General features: G+C 37.1%; 1 protein-coding gene across 1 annotated transcript; it reads left to right on the forward strand.

Moving 5' to 3' along the window:
- Window positions 1-6,489: 6,489 nt before the first annotated feature.
- On the forward strand, window positions 6,490-7,075 carry LOC139196087 (uncharacterized). The gene is made up of 2 exons (XM_070821749.1): window positions 6,490-6,840; window positions 7,052-7,075. The coding sequence occupies exons 1-2, from the start codon at window positions 6,490-6,492 to the stop codon at window positions 7,073-7,075; spliced, it is 375 nt and encodes a 124-aa protein (XP_070677850.1).
- The last annotated feature ends 16,054 nt before the right edge of the window (window positions 7,076-23,129 follow it).

The raw sequence follows: 23,129 nt of genomic DNA on the forward strand, positions 1-23,129 counted from the left end.
AGTTTGATAGCTTTAATTTTAATTTCCACCAAAACTAGTAGCATATTCATTCTCTTGAGCACAACCTTCAAGCCATTTCTAGGGACCATGAGTCATTACTTGGTAAGTTTACCAAAATGAACCAAGAACTCCAATATCTTAGAATGCAGCAAAAGGCAAGTGACACCTTGAAAAGACAATTAAAAATAGGTTTAGAAACTGATCATCATAAGAATAAAGGAAAAGAGGTTATTGAACCCATAGAACAAGAGGCTAATGAGCCCATAGAAGAAATTAAGATTGAGCTCTTAGAAGAAGATGTTGAAATGGAGCAACATCAAAGTAATGATCAGCATCAGGTTCTGAGTGACAAAGAAAAGCAAGAAAAATATGAAAATTTTCTTAGGAATATATCTTCAGACTTAATATTAGATGATGTCTTATTAGAAGAAATTTCAAAGGCGAAACTAAGAATAATGCCAACAGATATGCAAAATGAGATCTTGAGCAGAGCATCACAGTCCATGAAAGAGTTACAATTACAATTACAATGCGCCTTGTATCAATCTATCTTTGATCCAAAACCAGGGATGGATATTATTACAAAGATGTATCCTCCATGTCTTTGTGATAGTACAGAGAATTGTATTTGTAAACCAGAGGTTAGCGTAGCTGTGGCCAGGATTAACATGAGAGATTTTAAATCATGGCATTTTAGTTATGAGCATTAGGAAAAGCATAATGTGGTAGAAGTTACCCCTGCCTTACTATTAGAGTTTTGTTATCTCGATAAAATATTTATTAACCGTATTTCTCAACTATAATCATTTCCTGAAAAACTTATAAAAGTAGCAGAAGATTATCTAGAAAGGTGGAAGGAAATTTGCATAAGTTTTATAAGTAGTCCTCCAGATTGGTATGTACATATGCATAAGGAGAAAGCTAGGCATATAGCCATGATCAATGAAGAGTCCTTTAGACTAAACCCTATCTCCTCACATAGGTGGACTCCTTCATACAAAGATATTTTAAAATTTAGAGGGATCCAAATGTTTGCTTTAGATGAGTTTGAAGATTTTAGGTATGACATGGTACTAGTAGCAGAAGAAGAAGAGATGTATATTTACAGCAAGACAAGAATCAGTCATCAGCCTTATTGGAAGCCCCAAAATTTCAAAGAAGAAACAGTAGAAATATATTACAAGGTGAAAGAAGATAGAGAAAGAGATGCGGAGCTAGTAGAAGGCGATGAACAATATTGGAATAATTTGTCAGAAGAAGAGCTGCATAACATCGACAACATGATGGAAGCCTGAAAAGCTAGCTGTAAAATTAGCATAAGTTTAATAGCATAATGTAAAATGATGTATTCTCAGACAGAAATGTCAACATCTTTATGGACCCCACTGTAATGGCATAAGAGTAAATAAAGAAAAGTACTTGATCCATTATGGACCTTTCATACACAAAATGTCCTTATAATTAAGAATGAATAGTTCCAGGCCATTTTCGTTAAAACTCCCTTGTATCAAATTGTTAATTTAATTTCATCATTCCAAGTTGCCCCCACCAAAAAATGTTCCCAAAAAATGTTCCTGGCTCCGTCCATGAACACAAAGCAGACTTCTCCCTTCTAATCCAATCCCAGATACCAAACGAGACTAGAAAAAAATTGGATCTATTATACTTGAAGAAATGAAAATCAGCGAATTAGAAAAACCTAGAAAAAAAAATCCAAAACTTTCCTGGATACCAAAGAAAAATGGAAAATTCAACCATGGGCACCAATCCCTGAAAGCCAAAATCTTAGGGTTACCTAGGTAAAGGTTTGATTTGGTGGAGAACCTGGCGAACCTGGCTGTCGAAAATGGTACCAATATTGTGTTGGAGATATGCCCTGAAAGTCAATCTTTGGAAGAAACCTTTCAGGACAATGAATGTGTGTATAGATGACTCTTATACATCAAAAGGCAAAAATACTAATTAGGACTATCTCAATAAACGATATATGTCCTAAATAGTGAATCCATGGACAATGGATCGATGGAAGAAGTAATCTAATGATGTTAGACTACAGAGACTATCTTCACATAACCATCATGTCCAAAAAGGTTCCTGGTCATAGGATTGTCAGAGGGATACTGACAATGCATAGACCAGTACATACTATGTCCCCTTCAATTGGAAGGATGGAAAGTTTCATCCCATTCGTGTAGTGACACTAAGACAGGTATGTAGGTGCTCATTAAAGGAATGAGTTCACTGAATACAATCGAACGAGAGTACTTGCATGGAGGTCTAATCACATGTCAAGCAAGTAACTCTAATGGTTAGAATAATGTAAGTAATCCTTTGACCTGAGACATCATAGTTGTCTTGGGGATACGTTACTGATCATTTTGATAATGAGACGTGACCACACCTCATCTTGGGTGTGTTCTATGCATTGTTGGGGTCAGTGATTTATTCTCAGATGCATGTGAATGATCAGCAAGGGATCTCTAATCCTCGTTATGAGAGGATGAATACTCTAAGATATGATTCGGGAATGTTCGGCCGAAGTATCGAGCGTAATAAAGGAAAGTGTTCCTATACGACTTAATTGAATCATATAACATGGAATAATCACATTAGGGGTTTGACATAATATATCCATACCCTAATAATGTGATTGAGAGTATTGTTTTATAGAAGGATCGAATTACATTGTAATTCCAATTGAATAGGTTCTCCGAACAAATTCTACATTAGCTTGGGTAGCCATGATATATGGTCAGATGTCACTCATGGCTTGTGAGTTCTTCTAGATGATTAAATAAGTAGTTGTCAAAGAAGAAGGAGAATTAAAAGTAAGTTTTAATTCACTAAGTGATTTGATTAAATATAATCAATTGGATTGGTGCCAATCACCTCACTGCCTTGCTAATTAGAACCTAAAATGATTGTACACTGATACACTCTTGTAGTGAGACAACTAATGGATGATGGAAATAATTAATTGGATTAATTAAGTGTTGTGATTAATTAGAAAGTCTAAAGAAATCATAAAAGTGATAAAAGATTGTTTTGGGCTTAAAGAAAAGTTCGGGTTCATTTGGGTCCATTGGGCCTAAACCCATTGGGTCCTTTTATTCAAGCATAGGATGACTTGAAATGATAAAAGCCCAAAAGCCCAAACAACACAAAGGGGCCGGCCAAATAAAGGGAAAGGGAGAGAGAGGGAGTCAAGTTGTTGGCTAACTTTCTTTGAGATATAAAAGGAACTTTTAGTGAAAAGTTTCATTAGGGTTTTTGTGAGTTTATTTTCACCAAAATAGAGAAAAACACAATCTCTCTCTCAACTCACAAGGCCGGCCACCAAGAGGAGATTTTAGCTAATCATCTTTTCTCCTTTTGGTCATTCCTCCATCCATCTCACTACACTAGTGGATGTGGATCTTTAGAGGTCTTCAACCTTGGAGACTAAAGGAGAACCAAGGAGCACTCATTCTAGCAAGGTGGAGGAAGCAAGGAGGGAGGCTAGGCTCAAGGAGTTCCAAGAACAAAGAGCTTAGAGGTGGTCAATCCTTGGTCTCAAGTCAAGATCAAGAGGTATAAAACTACACCTTCACTTTGTTCTTCAATAAAATGTTTTGATGCATCTCACATAAACCTATGCTTCTTGAAGGGGATTTGCATGACTATAGCTTTGATATTATGTGATAACATGCTTCCGTTGCTAATGTATATAAATCTTGAATTGTATATGCATGCTAGTCACTAGAAATCCCACATAAATCTCATTATTTCCCTTCAAGTGGTATCAAGAGCCAAAGGTTTATATTTGATGTGTCCTTTTGGATTTTATGCATATGGGTTTTTAATTTTATGTTTGACATATTATTTCTTCATTCAAAATATGTTTATCTTTTGTTTTTCAAATGTTAAAAAATGTGTATCAAGAGTTGAAAAAGATACGTATGCAAAAAGTGTTTTGGATACAAGAATGAAGATTGAGTTTTGAACAAAATTTGTGGTTTTTTGTTCCATAGGGTTTGCACGGTTTTGGGGGATTTTTTGGCTTGTGTTTGTGTTTTTTTGTAAGTCACTCACACATTTTTTTTTAATCTAGAAAATCTAGACCTTGTCACTTTTGTTTTTGGGTCTGAAAAATCACCAAGAAAGTACAAATCTTGAAATTGTTTTCATGGTTTTATTCTTGGTGTTCATGGTTTTGTTTTTGGTGTAAATGGTTTTGTTTTGTGTTCATAAATTGTTTTATGTTTTTGGATGATAAACTTACCATCCATAGCTTTCCCAAAATTTAATCACTCCTAGACTTGACTAGGAGAATTTCCATCACCTTTACACTAAAGTACATAAAGCATGTCAAGTGGCAAGAAAAGCATGGGTTTTTCTACTTTAATTTGAATTAAAGCAAAATGTTTGAAACCTCCCATCCCCCCTTAACTTGGCCGGCCACCCTAGTGGATTAGCCACTTGTGGGGCTATTTTGTAATTTAAAAAGGTTGTTTATACTCTCTAGTATTTACGGTTTGACCCATAACTTTTTATATTTGCATTTAGGCCCCATCTCTCCAAAAAGTTAAAATATTTTGATTTTAATTTTGTTAGTTGTTTAAACTCATCATACAATTATGCCCATATGCACTAAATCTAATTGTTTATGTTGCATTCCAATTAATTATTTAATGTGATTAAGTAGTTAGAAAATGGTTGACTATGGACTTATGCCTTAAACGATAATTGAGCTATGAGAAAGGGCGCTAAACTCAAATTGTTTGAACCTTGGGAATGTGTTTTAATTACTATTTCAATTGGACCTTGTCATGATAGACATTAATCTTTCTCTCCCTCTTAGTATATGTAATTTGTAGGAATTTGTACAAATCGGTTAGTAATTCTTATTACTTCTTAATCTCTTTCAATTAGTTGATTCCCTCTAGTACTAGACTAGAGTTTCTTTAACTATTGGTAAGGAGACATGATTAAAAGAGGGTTTTGACATGAGATTAAAGATTAATTGGGTCCAACGCCCTAATTAGCAATGAATGATTGTCTTTCATTTCTAATGGCTCAATGAAAAATGTTTTAATTGGATTGAAAGCACGTAATTAAAACGACACAACCTTCCCTAGATCTTATTCAACAATGTTGGCTCGTTGATTGAATTAACCCAATAAGTCCATGGTCATCCAAAGAGCCTAAGATAACTATAAAGTCCAATTTCAAAGGAATGCAAAAACCATAGTAGTAGTAGTTACTTCCAATATTTGAAAAATTCGTTTTTGATATTGATTTGTTTTTCTCAAAACAAATAGTGGGAGTATCATATGCTACTAAACTATAATGAACACAATTAGTAGTTATATATATCTCCAATATTTTGAAAAATGTTTTGATATTGATTTGTTTTATGAAAACGAATAGTGGGGATATCATATGCTACTAATTTCATTAACTTTGGACTAGTAGTTATAATAGGACACAATTTATTTGAATATGATTAAATAAATAAAAAATGATGAGACCTTAAAATCCCTCAACCAACATACAATATTAAGTTGAAAGCGGAGAGGTGCTATTGAACACTTTTTCGTGGCCTTCCACCATGGTAGGCTTCAATCGTTTATGACTCGTACACCGCCTTCACCCTATCATGGGGGAGTGCAAAGTGCATGCTTATACTCAGGAGGAGTCTATTTCAACATTTGATGTGGTGAAGGTAGGCAACGAATATGGCCAACATCGTATCATCGTGAGGTTGTACTTGGACCCCTATCTAAACCGGCATGGTGGGTCAAAACTTAACTAAGAGAAATGGTGCCAACATCATATCATTGTGAGGCATTGTTCTCTAGAGGCCAATAAGATGGGTAATCACAAGAGGTTGTTGTGAATGGGTAGTCATACCCTCTCATTATTATTTTTGCTAGACAACATCATATCATCGTGAGGTGGGCTTGGTAATAGTGAGCCTCCCATAACCCGCTAGGAGCTTTCATTGAAATCTCCCAGATTCCATCTTGAGGGATATGGAATTTGCCAAAAATAGTGGGTGGTGTCATTCGGTTTAAAAACCCGAATCATTTGACTTAATCAACAATCAAGCTAATTTATTTTATTGTTATGTATTTAGATATGGTTGGAAGCACACTCGCGAAAATACTCGACAAACATTGCCTAGAGGGGCACAATTTCCCATCGTGGTATCGTAATGTCAAGATTATCCTAACCTTGGAGAAGATTGTTTACGTACTAGACAAGGCTCCACCTCATATACCTCTTGGCCCTGAGGCTACTAAGGATGAATGTGCTAAGTATGACAAGCACGTTAAGGATGATACACAAGCTAAGTGCTATCTGTTGGCTTCCATGAATGAGGAGTTGCAGAGACAGCACGAGAGCATGGACAGTGCATCTTCCATCATACTCCATCTTACGGAGTTATATGGTGAAGGGACGCGCAACCGTCGCTTTAGCACTGTCAATGAACTTGTGAAGACCAAGATGGTCAAGGGAGCTCCAGTGCATCAACATGTACTGAAGATGATTGGACTCATCGAACAATTGGAGAGCCTAGGCACTCCACTTGACGGGGAATTGGCCCAGGACTTCATCTTGGCTTCTCTTTTTGACTCGTTCTCGCAGTTCGTTATGAACTACAATATGAACAAGATGGATAGTACTCTCTCTGAGTTACTAAACATGTTAGTAATTGCCGAGAAGACTATGAAGAAAGAGAACGTTGTGGGGATTGCTGCAGTAGCCCACAACAAGCCATCCACTTCCAAGGCTAAGCCGCAAGGCAAAGGCAAAGGGAAGGAGAAGAAGTCACCCACTCCTAAGCCGCAAGGAGGAGTGAGGAAAAAGAAGGCAAAGGAGCCCAAGGGGACTTGCCACCACTGTGGAAATGACGAGCATTGGAAGAGGAATTGTAGGTTATACCTTGCAACTCTTAAGGACAAGCCACAAGGTATGGTTTATATTCTTATCTTCAATTCTAATTGTTATATCTTCTAAATATTTATATTTGATATAAAGATCTAATCACTTATGCAATTGTATATAGGTGGAGGAGCCAAGTAGAAGATGAACAAGCAAGGAAAAGGATGGAGAAGGGTTCGGCCACCATTTTTTGCTAACTACTTAGGAAGTTTGTTAGGCACTTAAAGATAGTCTTTAAACTTTCTTATTTTGTTAAGAACTTATTATGTGGCTTCATATGATGGAAGACCACTATTGGTGCCTATATGAAGGTATATAATTAGTCTCTAAATGTATAGAGCTAATTCCTTTTGTATTAAACATTATGAATGTTTGAATTATCATATCAATGTAATGTGATGAATGCCTTCTACTATATTATTTCCTCAAAGTAGTGTTATGAATTGAATATTGTCTTGTTGTATCCTAGTTGAGATACAAGATTTATATCACTTATGTAATGCGATATCCAAACTTTGGACTTATCAATTATGGATAGATCTCACGTGTTGGCCATAGATGGATACAATGAATCTTTAGATTTGGTTCCAATTGCCTACATGTGAGTTCTATATGAATTGAAAAGGGTCTAGAGATTCATTTCTTGAAGAAAAGGAAGATCACATTATAACGATATAAGTAATAAGAAAACGTTTCTTATATGGTTATCACTTACTTAACCACAATAACCAAGATCACTCTTGATTCAATTAGTAGTTTTGAACAACTAATTGGGCATTCTTAAAATTGTTTTAAAATGTCAAGTGTGTTAGTGATTAAACCAAGAACGAAGTGTCTAAATCTATGAAATGTTTAAAGACTTTAGTCACTTAATAACAAGACATCAACTTAGTGGAGATTGAAACAAATAAGCTTGAAAGGTTTTAAAGCTACTCCACATTGTCCTCTACCCGTATACTCCACGTTTATACATTTTGAGTGAATAATGTAGTTTCTCATTAAAGTCATGAGAAATAGTGGGAGGTGAGAAAAAGGATATAAACTTGAATATGATTGGTTTGTAGTTGTCTAAAGAAAATAGTACATCACTATTATTATGAGTTTGTAATTTTAATTGTTAAAGGACTCAAACTCTTCAAAACGTTGAAATTCTATGTTGTGTAACATTCTAAAGAATAGTCTATGAATGTTGGTTTCGTCAACCTAGCATAAAATGGCTATATGTTGAGAGTTGTCCATCATTCTCTTTTATGAGAACAAGCTAATAACAAAGCATATGGACAAATTGATGAAACAAAAGGGAATAGTTTCAAAATGAGTCACAACATATGGTTTAACAATAAGACAATCCAAATTCGGCACCTCATGTAACTATAACGCTCTATGTAGTTTTGATAAAGAATTATATCAACCACCTAGAAGGTATGGTTGAGTTTCTATATCCTTAGTAGGAGCCATGCTTCCACTAATGACTTGGATAATTCTTATATGACTACATTAAAGGTCTTAGTATGACTAAAACTTGAAGTATGGTGTATGACACCATATAATTTAAATGAATGGACTTGATAAAGCAAGTCACACATTTCAAATGGAATTACTTGAGAAGCAATTCTTTTATGTATGTTCGTTTAATAACTTGTGTTAGCTAGAGTTGTTGATAGTCCCAAAATTGTTGAGACATCATCAATAAGCTAATGGATCTCAATGATTGTCAATAGATCCAAGACAAGTTAGTGGGAGCAATATGCATTCAAATCAAGAAAATATAAGTGTTAAGTTTTTGAATGAATACTAAGTTACAACAAGGCCAGTGGGAGTGATGTCATAATTTGAGCAACAAGATATGAATAAAGTCTATTTGATAGACTTGATAAAACATAGATGTTACTCAAAAATGACAAAACGTGACACGGTCAATTTTGAAGTATAGACTTGAAATTGGACTTAATGATATAGCAAGGCTATCACAAGGATGTTATATGGGGAAATTAAATCTCAAATGTTGAAGATTTGAGAAAGTATTTTTCTATATGATAGAAAATCACTTTCGTGACCCTTATAATGAATATGTCACAAAATCACAAAAGGGACACATGTATGGACTTGTGAGATGATATCCAAAGGTGAAAAACCATTGGAGTTGTCACTTTAAGATATTACTATAGCCCAGGATCAGAACCGTAGCAACTGATAGAGTATTATTGCCTTTAAGAAAGGAACATTAGAGTCGGACTCTGGAAGCGTGCATTCACTTAGGTTATAAACCAAAGTGAAAATAACCCATTTTAACAAATGGAACTTCATAATGGATGAAGTATTAATCATATGAATGTATTGTTAGTATTGTACTACAATGGTCTCAAGGTTGGAGCAAAGTATGTATAAAGTATACAAACGAAATATATGTCGATATATAGTTTTAGAAACTGCTTCAAAAGGTGTTTTGAATAGAAGGGGTTCTTATAGAACCAATGATTGAATCCAAACCATAAGGTCATTAGTAGGACACTACAACGTAATGGGGCGATAGCTCAAGCTATGGAATCAAGGTCTCATCAAAATATTTGAACACAAGAAAGAGACATCATCAAATGTTTTAGAAACATTTGATAAGTAAATCCCTTTTTAAATTAAAAGGATTAATACATAACCAAGTTTACCTATGAGCATAAGTTCACTCGACTAGCATCTATAAGATACACTAGTGATTGACTTTAGTGCAAGTGGGAGATTGTTGAAGATATGCCCTGAAAGTCAATCTTTGGAAGAAACCTTTCAGGACAATGAATGTGTGTATAGATGACTCTTATACATCAAAAGGCAAAGATACTAATTAGGACTATCTCAATAAACGATATATGTCCTAAATAGTGAATCCATGGACAATGGATCGATGGAAGAAGTAATCTAATGATGTTAGACTACAGAGACCTTCTTCACATAACCATCATGTCCAAAAAGGTTCCTGGTCATAGGATTGTCAGAGGGATATTGACAATGCATAGACCAGTACATACTATGTCCCCTTCAATTGGAAGGATGGAAAGTCTCATCCTACTCGTGTAGTGACACTAAGACATGTATGTAGGTGCTCATTAAGGGAATGAGTTTACTTAATACAATCGAACGAGAGTACTTGCATGGAGGTCTACTCACATGTCAAGCAAGTAACTCTAATGGTTGGAATAATGTAAGTAATCCTTTGACCTGAGACATCATAGTTGTCTTGGGGATACGTTGCTGATCATTTTGATAATGAGACGTGACCACACCTCATCTTGGGTGTGTTCTATGCATTGTTGGGGTCAGTGATTTATTCTCAGATGCATGTGAATGATCAACAAGGGATCTCTAATCCTCGTTATGAGAGGATGAATACTCTAAGATATGATTCGGGAATGTTCGGCCGAAGTATCGAGCGTAATAAAGGAAAGCATTCCTATACGACTCAATTGAATCATATAACATGGAATAATCACATTAGGGGTTTGACATAATATATCCATACCCTAATAATGTGATTGAGAGTATTGTTTTAGAGAAGGATCAAATTACATTGTAATTCCAACTGAATAGGTTCTCCGAACAAATTCTACATTAGCTTGGGTAGCCATGATATATGGTTAGATGTCACTCATGGCTTGTGAGTTCTTCTAGATGATTAAATAAGTAGTTGTCAAAGAAGAAGGAGAATTAAAAGTAAGTTTTAATTCACTAAGTGATTGGATTAAATATAATCAATTGGATTGGTGCCAATCACCTCACTGCCTTGCTAATTAGAACCTAAAATGATTGTACACTGATACACTCTTGTAGTGAGACAACTAATGTGTTGGAAATGTGCCCTAAAACCAATCATATGATGATACTTTACGGACATTTCAAATGTTAAACTAATCTTGTTTAACATATAAAGGGCAAAGATTATTGTTTGAGCCGTCTCATATAAATGTTATATGCTTAAACGATAAAGTCCAAGGAATATGTGATTGGGAGAATGCAATCTAATGAAGTTAGATTAATGAGACCATTCTTTCGTAGACACATACTAAATGTTCCTGATCATAGGATTACCAATTGGGCATTGACAGTCCGTTAAGATCAGTACGTACTGTGTCTTCTCTCAGGGAGAGTGACTAGTCTCGAGTCATTGGTGTGTGTGACATCAAGACAAGTACGTAGGTGCTCAATAAGAGAATGAGTTCATTGAACGTGATCAACGAAGAGTTCTTATATTCCATGTCACATGAGAACTCATGGTTGGGATAATGCAAAGTAGTCCTTTGACCTGAGGCATCACAGTTGTCTTGTGGTTAAGTCCTTAATCTTTGATTATGTCTAATTCACCCCCTAGGGGTGTCACGGCATCGTTGGGGTTAAGCCACTTAGCTATGGAGACAAGTAAATGCGCAACAAGGGATCTCTAACCTTCAAACAGTTGAGGGAGAATACTCTATGATATGATTTGGAATCTCTGGCCAGAGTATGAATGAGATTGGGGAATGCGTTCCAAATCACATTCAAGGAAATCATATAAGCAAACGATTCACATTGGATAGTAGACATGAGTAAATAAACTATCATACCAAACAATGTGGTCAAGAGTATTAGATTAGAGAAGGACCGTATTGCATTTGTAATCCCGAACTGAATAGGTTCTCTAACCTCTTCTGATTAGCTTGGGTAACCATGACATGCTGCTAGGCGTCAACCATGGTTTGTGGAAGCCCTATACGTGTATAACCACTAAAGGGAGAATTGAAAATTGTTTCAATTCACAATCGATGTAAAATTGTTTTAATCGCCCACTGCCTCGCTAAAAGGAACCTAATGGATCGCACACCATAAAAGGTGGAGATTGAAGATTAAACGGAAATGAGTAAGAATGATTAAATGGTTTAATCATTTATTTATGGCAAGGATTAATTAATATGTTAATTAATCAAATGAATAAGTTCGTTAAAGACCTCGGGATAGTTTTGGACCTTAAGGCCCAATGGGCTTCGAACGTCAAGCCCATTAACTTAAGTTGTATGACAATTTAATGAATAAAGATTCATTAAAGCCCAAAAGCCCAAAATTCCTTAGGTGGCCGGCCATATGGTGATGAATTAGGGTTTTGGTTGTTTAGGTCACTTAAAGAAGTGACTATATAAAGGACTTTATAGCCAAATATTCATTAATGTGATTAAGGGTTTATTTTGGGTGAAAATGGGTGAGAATTGTCTCTCCATTTTCTCTCTAAAGAAGCTAACATCTTGGAGGGTACATCTAGTAATCCTACTACTCCAAGGTCACTCATTTCTTCTACAATCAAACCTTGGTGAAGAGACTTAGAGGTTCTCAATTTTGGGAACTTGGAGAACCTATTCTTCCATCCAAATCCATGGATCTAAGAAGCAAGGAATGAAGGCCCTATCTCTTTGGGTGATTAGCCTTTGCTTATGCAAAGAGGAATCTACAAAGGTATTAATTTCAACTCACTTTGTTTTGAGTTGATTATTGGTTCACCAATCTACTAGGCTTTGAATTTCATGGGTAATGTTTTGTTTTTGAATGCATACAAGCATGATTCCGCATTTAATTTGTTAATTGCATGCTATAGATGTTATTCAAATGAACATGTTTTTCAAAATAAATCCTTCATAATGGATGATGGAAATAATTAATTGGATTAATTAAGTGTTGTGATTAATTAGAAAGTCTAAAGAAATCATAAAAGCGATAAAAGATCGTTTTGGGCTTAAAGAAAAGTTCGGGTTCATTTAGGCCCATTGGGCCCAAACCCATTGGGTCCTTTTATTCAAGCATAGGATGACTTGAAATGATAAAAGCCCAAAAGCCCATACAACACAAAGGGGCCGGCCAAATAAAGGGAAAGGGATAGAGAGGGAGTCAAGTTGTTGGCTAACTTTCTTTGAGATATAAAAGGAACTTTTAGTGAAAAGTTTCATTAGGGTTTTTGTGAGTTTATTTTCACCAAAATAGAGAAAAACACAATCTCTCTCTCAACTCACAAGGCCGGCCACCAAGAGGAGATTTTAGCTAATCATCTTTTCTCCTTTTGGTCATTCCTCCATCCATCTCACTACACTAGTGGGTGTGGATCTTTAGAGGTCTTCAACCTTGGAGACTAAAGGAGAACCAATGAGCACTCATTCTAGCAAGGTGGAGGAAGCAAGGAGGGAGGTTAGGCTCAAGGAGTTCTAAGAACAAAGAGCTTGGAGGTGGTCAATCCTTCGTCTCAAGTCAAGATTAAGAGGTATAAAACTACACCTTCACTTTGTTCTTCAATAAAATGTTTTGATGCATCTCACATAAACCTATGCTTCTTGAAGGGGATTTGCATGACTATAGCTTTGATATTATGTGATAACATGCTTCCGTTGCTAATGTATATAAATCTTGAATTGTATATGCATGCTAGTCACTAGAAATCCCACATAAATCTCATTATTTCCCTTCATATTGAACTTGAACTGGCGTGGAATAACATTTGTCTCCTTGCCATCTTCTGTCGAATAGTAATGTTGAAATCAATGAGTGCATTCGTATTTGTGTGTAAATTTGTATGTAAATCAAGGTTGTCAAACCTAAAACTTTGCAAACAGAAGAGTGGATTGACGCGAAACCCAGAAGATTTTGAGCCAAGTACCTGATACCTGACGGAGGGGAGCCAAAGAAAGTTGAGACTGAGAACGAGCTGGGAGACGACGGCTTACGGAATTGGCCTCCGTGAAAAAATAGTTAAATTACTAATTATTTGTTGCAGTCCTATTTAGAATAGGAATGTGATTGTGTAAATCCTAGGAAATATGGGAATGTATCTTATATTCCTATTAGGATTAGATTACTTATTAAATGTTGTAATCCTAAAGGGAAAGGTTTTACCCTTCCTACTACTATAAATAAAGGCACAATGAGGTGAGATAACACACACCCACAATTACACATCTCTCTATTCTTCTCTCTATTGCCGCATCCCTTCTCTCTCTAAGGCCTCCATAATTGTTCAGTAAATTATGCCTACAACACGTTATCAGCACACTCTTAACACTACGCTAACAAGAGAGTTTGATCTTCAATTTGGGGAGTATTACATTTTCATCATTCTTTTCATGATTAATTTATTATTTTATTAAATTGATCTACATGCTATTGATTCAATTTAATTTTTCTGTGTTGAACGTAATACAACGCATTGGAGAATTCCGGCTTTCAAGAAAGATCTTCTACAAATTCAAAGGCTTTTGTTGTTTTCTGCTACTCAGGTATGCTTAAAATAAAGGAAGATATTTGAAACGACCCATGAAGCAAGAAAACATTCCCCATGATGCATGAACCCCCTACATTTATATTTACCTTCCGATATATATATATTGTATATGTTCATATATTGGTCAATATATATATTTGTTTCATGCATTACGCAATAATTGCTATGTGGAATTTGTGAGTCAAAGAATCAAAATAAATTAGAAGCAATTAGGGTTTTTCAAACCCTAACAATTACATTTTTTTTGGGAAAATTTTGTGGCCGAAACACACCAAGCTTGAAGCTTGGGTATGCGACTGGATTGTTTTTTTTTTAGGCTTACATTGGACCAAGCCTGCTGCTTGGGTCCACTGGTGCATGGGCTTCAAGCCCCTGTCCATTCCGGAAGCCAGCATACGTGCTGGGCTTCTCGCACCTCAGCCCATTGCCAGTAGCTTTTGCGCTATTTGGCCTTCCTCCAGCTTGGCCCGCATCATAACTGCAAGCCTGCAGTTTGCTTCACAAGCTAGGCTGCAATCAGCTGTCCTAAACCCTTTGCAGCTTGTTGCAGGCCGTGCATCTCACAGCCATCCAACAAGCGTTGGGCTGTGGTTTTCTAGGCCTAAAAGCCATTTTTGGCTTGTTTTATCTTTTCAGCCCATATTTTTGGTGCCCTACTTATGGCACCCAAACCCAATGTTATTGGGCTATGATTTTTTTTGACCCAATGCTAATGTTTGGCATCTAAACAATTTATTATTTTGCTTCTACGATCGACCCCGAATGGTCCCGATCTATTGAATTAATTAAAAGTGACCTGCAGTCCATTAATCTGATAATGAATCCAAAATTATTAACCTGAAGATCACTTTTGGACATGAACGATTCAATAATTTATTTCTCTTTGAACCGTCACATACTTTCGTAGTAACGAAGCTCTCACACTTGAGTTCCCGAAGACAACTCAAATCCACTACACTAAGTTAGTATATTGCATTCTGAGTTTCTTGCAGGAACCTCTCCTTTATGAACTAAACGTTCATAAACTAAGTTGAACTTGTAGTTTCAAATTTAGTGCCTTTGAAACCCGAAGATTTCATAAAACAATACACCCATGAAAACCTGACATTTTTCATGAAAACCATGTCTTAGAACTCAAATGTTTTAACTTTGATGCTTATGGATGATTCATTCCCATAGCACCAATCACAATCGTGTTCCCTCAAATTCAGTGGATTGTCGAACCGTCACAAGTTTGATTTTCCTGATTTGGACGTTTTCTAATAGAAACCACTTTAGGTGGGGCACAAGACGTGAATCTCCACTTGACTATCAAGAAGCTGAGAAACCATTGATGCCAACAATGGCAAGGAAGAGCTGAATAAGCCTCCGCCATAATCTTCATTCGAAGACTTATGCTTAAAGCATTACAAATGGAAATATTCCCCGAACGCGGATTCCATGGCACTTTGGCTCGCTTCTAGCGGAAGTTTATCAAATTCTCGGATCTGATTACTACCACAAACGTGAGAGAAAGGTATGGACCCAGTTTGGTCAAAGCCTACCAAATGGTGATGCACTGCTTCAGCAAGGATACACTGAATGGCATACTCTCTCACAATTCAATTTTGAGTTTGTTTTGACAAACATATGGTAGAATCAGGGCCTGCCAAGGTGTGGCATCATGCCCGACGCGTGATCCTTGGCACCCAAGACCTGAAACTTCAAGAATACGGGATAATATTCCCAAACCTTAACCCTGCAGAATCTACTTCTGTCTTGATGGAATAGACCATTGGTTATGCACCTGTTCGTGCCCCTACCAATATTGTTGAGGAGTACCATTCTAGTAGTCAATATGTGAGATTGATTTTGCTCCACCGAATATCATTGGACTAGCAAAATTGTGACATGAATGGCCTTGTTGGCCGAATCCACCAAAGTAACTTTGGTTTACTTTGTGAACATTTTTCCATGTTCTTAGATTCAAGTTTGGTGTATGTTTTACTTATGGATAATCTTATTGATATTGTCCTTGAATATGAGTTAATTGAATCATGTTTCTTGAATACATGTGACCAATTCAATTGACCACGTGATTAGGTGGGAATGTGGGAAAGTTAGTTGTCTGGATGAATGCGTACTACGCACATTAACTTTACACCTAAATCACATCTCTAACAACGACTTCAGGTCTATCCAACCTGATTAAGAGCATTGGCACGCTCCTCGTTGTATGAATGATACTGAATTATCATTTAAAAGACCTTAAATTCTTCCTAACGTTGAGTTTTTAAGAATATTCAAGATGACAATGATCAGAAATGAAACCACTGAAGAAAATAGAGTGAAATATCTTTGCACCACCTCCAAAAATGAGCCTGAAGCTTTGATTTGGGGCCAATGGGTTGTCTCCCAACTGGGAATACACCACATGTGGCCGGCCTATAGCCTGGTGATTGAGCAGTTTACTTGCTTTGTCACGACCTTTTGGGACACTTAGGTCGAATAATGATGCTACAACGCATCTCCTTATCTGAAGTAAGGATTTTTTGTCTACAAGCACACTTTGCCAATCCTGCTCATTAGGGAAATTGATTTTCTATATCATTTCTTGCAAAGATACGACACGACTCCATTTTCGCAGTGGATTCAAGGGAATATATGTGGACTAATCCAACCAAAATGCGGACCATATAAATGTTTATGGTTTTGGTTGATGAATCGACAAACTGGTCACATGTTTGTCCACACACATTAATGCTATACCTCTTGGCCGATTAAGGGTTCACCACCCTACTTATCCCTTAAGGTTTGGAAGATTGGATAATGCTAGAGAGTTTATATCGATGGTTTTCGAAAAGTATTGCATGTATTTTGGGTTTTTAATTGAACATCGTATTCCCATGTTCACCCCAAATAGCCTAGCCTAGCGATCATAAAGCGCAATTTAAATGATCGCCCGAATTTTGGTAAACGTACCAAGTTTTCGGTCTTTGCCTAGGGCTATGCAATCTTGCACGCAGCTATGTTGGTCCACCTTGAGGCCCATTGCCACCCAACCTATATGACGTTACAGTTGGTTACTGGGTACGAACCTGACGACTTTCGTATTTACGCATTTAGGTGCGCATTCCATGTGCCAAGTTGGGCCGCCGCAACGTACCACCATGGGTCCTCAAAGAAGGATGTGTATCTTTTGTCGATCATGATTCTCCTTCACACTAGCTCTCTTCGAGCCCTTGCACACGATCTCTTTACCGCTTATTTGCGGGTTATCACTTTATTGAGACAGTCTTCCCGCCGTTAGGGGGAGATAAGAACGTCAACGTTCCTAAAGAACGTCGTGAATTTACATGAACGTTGCCCACTATGTCTCATCTCAATCCCCATAACGCACAAGTGTGATAAGCAAGTGCGACGAATTCTAGATTTCAGAATGTTGCTCCAAACGCATTCCTCTGGTCTATCTAAAGTGACGAGATCATATACCAGCTGCAAACATGCCTGCAAGGATAGACGTACTTAACGGACGTCGAGTTAACATCCTTGGAGGGTGTGCCACCCATGTTGGACGGTTTGGACGCCCCTATTGGACGGTCCAGTACATCGGCGGATAGCCAATCAATATGTCTTGGCTTGGAGCACGACATATCATTCGGTTCGTAGGATTCACTTCCTTGGAAGAGGAAGACACGACACAACAATGAATCTAAACTCGATCGCTGTCTCAAATCATTTCCATCTCATGAGATTAATCTGGATTACTCCTGAGACTTGAAGTTCTTGGTCCAGTATACTAGTTTGGATGAGAAAATGGAATTGAAATGAGATTATCATCAATGATGTTTTCACTTATATGGTAGCTACCGACATAAATGAAAAGCGACGATATCGAACTGTGTTCCGTTGATTAAGTGACAACGTAGAACTGATTGGACAATTAAAGTTACAATCCAGGTCAAATTCCTTACCAAAGTGTGTATTGGACCTGTCGTTCCTACACTGCCTAAGGTAACCTTGTTGAGTTACAAGTGGGAAAGGAAACGTTATGAGATGAATGAAATAGTGCGATATGATGCACGCCTTACAGTGCAAAGTTTCTCTCAAAATGTCCTGTGATTGATAGCAGCATTATGAAATGTGTTAGTATTTCTCCATAGGGATATAAATACGGAGATTTACGTGTAAGTTCCCGAAGAATTACATAGACTGGTTCAAGTAGTTCCAAACCATGGAACACCCTCTTAACTCGTTTTGAGGCGTTCACTTATGGATTGAAAAATTCGACGGATGTGGTATACCTGTCTAAGTGATTATTTGATCAGTCAAGGATATGAATTATGCCCTTGCGTGTTAAACTGTGAAGTTTTATTCCAAATTGCTAGAGTTACAGTTTATGTCGTTAACACGAATCTCACTAAGACTCTGGAAGAGCTTGAGAAAACTGACTCGTACTTGAAGATGGAATTTGAGATGAAGGATCTTGGGAAAACTCACTTATGCCTTGACCTGAAGTTAAAGCATTGTTCTGACGGTATTTTGGTCTACCAGTCGAACTACACACCGAATGTGTCACCTTTGAGTATACCCATGATCGTCCATACGTTATATGTAAATGAGACTCTTGAAGAGTCTATGGAATCCGAAATTCCATATCTAAAAGTTCAACTTTGCGCTTCGTTGTACATAGCTCATTGTATTTAGACAGGACATCTCCTTCGCTGTTGATCTTGGTAAAGATGCAGCACCGTGCTTACACGTAACCACTGAATTGGTATTAAAGACGTACCCTGAAGGTATTACGTGGGTAAATCCCAACGCATCTTGAGCGGATATAACCCCCCTGATCCTCGAAATGATGTTTGCCTTGTTTGTTATGCTGACGCTGGTTACTTATCAAACCCGTACAAGGAAAAATCCCCGAATGGTTATGTCTTTACCGTTAGGGATATCGCAATATCTTGGAGGTCCACGATATGACCCTAGTTGCGAAATCTTCAAATCGTTCCAAGACTCACCTTCACTATGCCACAAGTGAGACATGGTTAGGAGTTCCTGTTGAGCATATTCGAAGTACTTGCTATATTTTCATCCATCGTTGAGTCCCAACGACGATCCATGAAGATTATGCCACATGTATCAACCCGACCAAGCCATGATACATCAACGAAGTCAACACCAAGACATATTGCGTCTACATCTACATCAGCAAAGCATCAGAAGTTTGAAGTCATGCAAACCGATCCTAGACAACCTTGCTGACCTCTACATGATGTCACTGCTGAAGTCAACCTTCCAGAAGTTTGTCTGAGGAATTGGTATGCCTAACTACTCATATGCAATGCTTGTAGTTCTCATTTGGAAGTTATGTCAAACTCAGGGGGAGTATCCAGAAGTATACTTACTTGATCTTAATGTACTCTTTTTCCCACGATTAGGAGCATTTTTCCCACTGGGTTTTTGCTACCTAACTAGGTTTTAACGAGGCACCCATCCTGGGCTGATCATACCCTTGAGAGCTCTTCTACTTGCGTCCAAAAGACGTATAGTTTTGACTTAATGCAACTTCTCACTTTTCTCCTTAGACTATGGGTTTTTCTCCCATCTTGGGTTTTACCATAGCGAGGTTTTGTAAGTTTTACTTTTTATGCATTCTTCCGTTGATTTGAGACTTGCATTTGCCCATTGTGCCGACAACTTCATCAATTGTACTTACTTCATCAATGAAGACTTGATGCGCCATTTACTTGAGTATTTACACACTCAAGAGGGAGTGTTGCAGTCCTATTTAGAATATGAATGTGATTGTGTAAATCCTAGGAAATATGGGAATGTATCTTATATTCCTATTAGGATTAGATTACCTATTAAATGTTGTAATCCTAAAGGGAAAGGTTTTACCCTTCCTACTACTATAAATAAAGGCACAATGGAGTGAGATAACACACACCCACAATTACACATCTCTCTATTCTTCTCTCTATTGCCGCACCCCCTCTCTCTCTAAGGCCTCCATAATTATTCAGTAAATTATGCCTACAACATTATTATTATTTTTTGGTTAAAATGAGACCCGCTGGTGGCCATATCCATCATTTCAGAGGTTGTGAAGACTTACAAAGCATTTCAGCCTTCGATGGCCATTATCATGCAATTCACTAGCGTTAAGTTAAATTACTAATTTACGGCCATCATTTTAAATGGGCTTAAATGTATGGTATCGAACTTTACTCTTAATTTAGTTTTAGTTTTTGAACTTTCATATTAGGTATTTTCAGTCCTTGGACTTAATAGTGTCTTGTACCATACTTTAACTAACGTCATCTGTCTTTTTGTTAAGTTTAAGGCTATGTTAGGACTTCATCCCAAATCACTAAAGTGAATTTAAAAATGAGAAATGAGAAAGGAAAAAAAACCAAAATAATCAGAGTTTTTTATGTAAGCAAATTGAATATATATGTCACATCTCATCCCTAATTTAATCTTATTTTATTCATTAACATTGGGAAGTTACAAAAATGCCCTTGATGGGCTAAGTGGAAATCTTAAGTAGAATTCCTACGGACATCTAAGTTCTTGTCACTCTTTGTTTCTTTTCTCGTCTTTCTAGGTAGTACGTATTCTTACGAACACATGAGTGAACGAGACGTAAATCAGACGTGCAACAAACGGTTTATGGACTTTTCCAAAATGAGGGGCAAAATGGTAATTTTGTATGATCGGGAATTCATTCCTTTTTCTTTATCAAGATAATAGTGGGTTGTCAGTATTACGGGCCGTAGACTGTGATAGTGACGCTCTATTCGTTGAGTTTGTTAAGCGAGTGGGCAAGTAGGTCAATCTTCATTGGTATTTTATTTATTTAGCCTTGTGCCTATTTAATTATTGTTTGAGCTTGACTCAAAGACACATACACACACATATTCTTGTAGTGCTCGTCACTATGATCGCGTGGACACAAGTGGAACATAATTCAGAGCCACAAAGAAGATTTTACGGGACTCCGAACATCAAGGGCATTATCTTAATCCTACTACGTTGATTGAAGCCTCTTGTGAGTTGAAGAGGAATGATGAGGCATTTGAACTGTTTAGATCGATGGCATTGAAAGGTTTGGAGCCAAATTTGATTTCGTACAATGTGGTAATCAACTGGTTGTGTCGAGAAGGTAAGATGAATGAGATAATTCAGATCTTTGATCAGAATAAAAGAAAAGGTTTTGTTCCTGATTAGGTGACTGATAATACACACTCATTCGTGGATATGCAGGGGAATGGCTTGTCTCCAAATGTCGTCACTTATATAACATTGAGTAACATTGTAAGGCTAAGAATTTGAAACGAGCATTGATCGGATGGGCTTTTGAGGACTTCATCCAAACAAACCATTGTTGTTAATGGAAACACAAAAACTTCCTTAAGATAAGGCGGAACACGAGCCAACCGATCTTGAACGGATCATTACAAGCTACACGAGACAACTCATAAGAACTTCCCTTAAGCCTTAAGGTAAAGTCTATAAAATCCATTGGCAATCCAGCGCAAAATAGTTTTTAGCTTTCAGTAGCAACCTGCATTATTCCCATTCTCATAAAGTATTAGTCTCATAACTGGTCTTACTACTTTGAACCTTCCAGCTCTCAAGGTGTTGGAAATGTGTCCTAAAACCAATCATATGATGATACTTTACGGACATTACATATGTTAAACTAATATAGTTTAATTTAAAGGGCAAAGATTATTGTTTGAAGCCGTCTCATATAAATGTTATACGCTTAAATGATAAGTCCAAGGAATATGTAATTGGGAGAATGCGATCTAAAGAAGTTAGATTCATGAGACCATTCTCTTTCGTATACATATCCTAAACGTTCCTGATCATAGGATTGCCAATTAGGCATTGACAGTCCGTTAAGATCAGTACGTGCTATGTCTTCTCTTAAGGAGAGTGACTGGTCTTGAGTCATTGGTGTGACTGACACCAAGATAAATACGTAAGTGATCAATAGAGAATGAGTTCACTGAACGTGATCAACAAGCAGTTCTCATACTCATGTCACATGAGAACTCATGGTTGGGATAATGCAAAGTAGTCATTTGACCTGATGCATCATAGTTGTCTTGTGGTTAGGTCTTTGATCTTTGAGTATGTCAAAGTCACTCCATCCGAGGGTGTCCACGACATAGTTGGGGTTAAGCCACTTAGCCATGAAGGCAAGTGAATGCACAACAAGGGATCTCTAACCTTCAAACTGTTTGAGGGAGAATACTCTATGATATGATTAAGAATCTCTGGCCAGGGTATGAATGAGATTTAGGAAGTCGTTCCAAATCACATTCAAGGTAATCATATAAGTAAATGAATCACATTGGATAGTAGACATGAATAAACTATCAAACCAAACAATGTGGTTAAGGGTCTTGTATTAGAGAAAAACCGTATTGCATTGTAATCCTAAACTGAATAGGTTCTCCACCTTTTCTGATTAGCTTGGGTAACCATGACATACTGCTAGGTGTCACTCATGGTTTGTGGAAGCCCTAAATGTGTATAATCACTAAAGGAAGAATTGAAAGTAAGTTTCAATTCACAATCGATTTGAAAGAGTTCTAATCGCCCACTGCCTCGCTAAAAGGAACCTAATGGATCGCACACCGTGTAAGGTAATGCTTGAAGGATTTGACGGAGATGAGTAAGGACAATTAAATGGTTTAATTTTTTATGGCAAGAATTGATTAATATGTTAATTAATCAAACGAATAAGTTCGTTTTAAACCTTGAGTTAGTTTTGGGCCTTAAAGCCCAAATTGGGCTTCGAATCGTCAAGCCCATTAGCTTAAGTTGTATGACAACTTAACAAACAAAATTCAAGAAGCCCAAAACAACCCAAAGGCTTGGGAAAACCGGCCATAAAGAGAGGAAAGGCCTTTTGGTCCAAAAT

Source organism: Malus domestica, chromosome 05 (genome assembly GCF_042453785.1).
Source record: "Malus domestica chromosome 05, GDT2T_hap1".
NCBI lineage: Eukaryota > Viridiplantae > Streptophyta > Magnoliopsida > Rosales > Rosaceae > Malus > Malus domestica.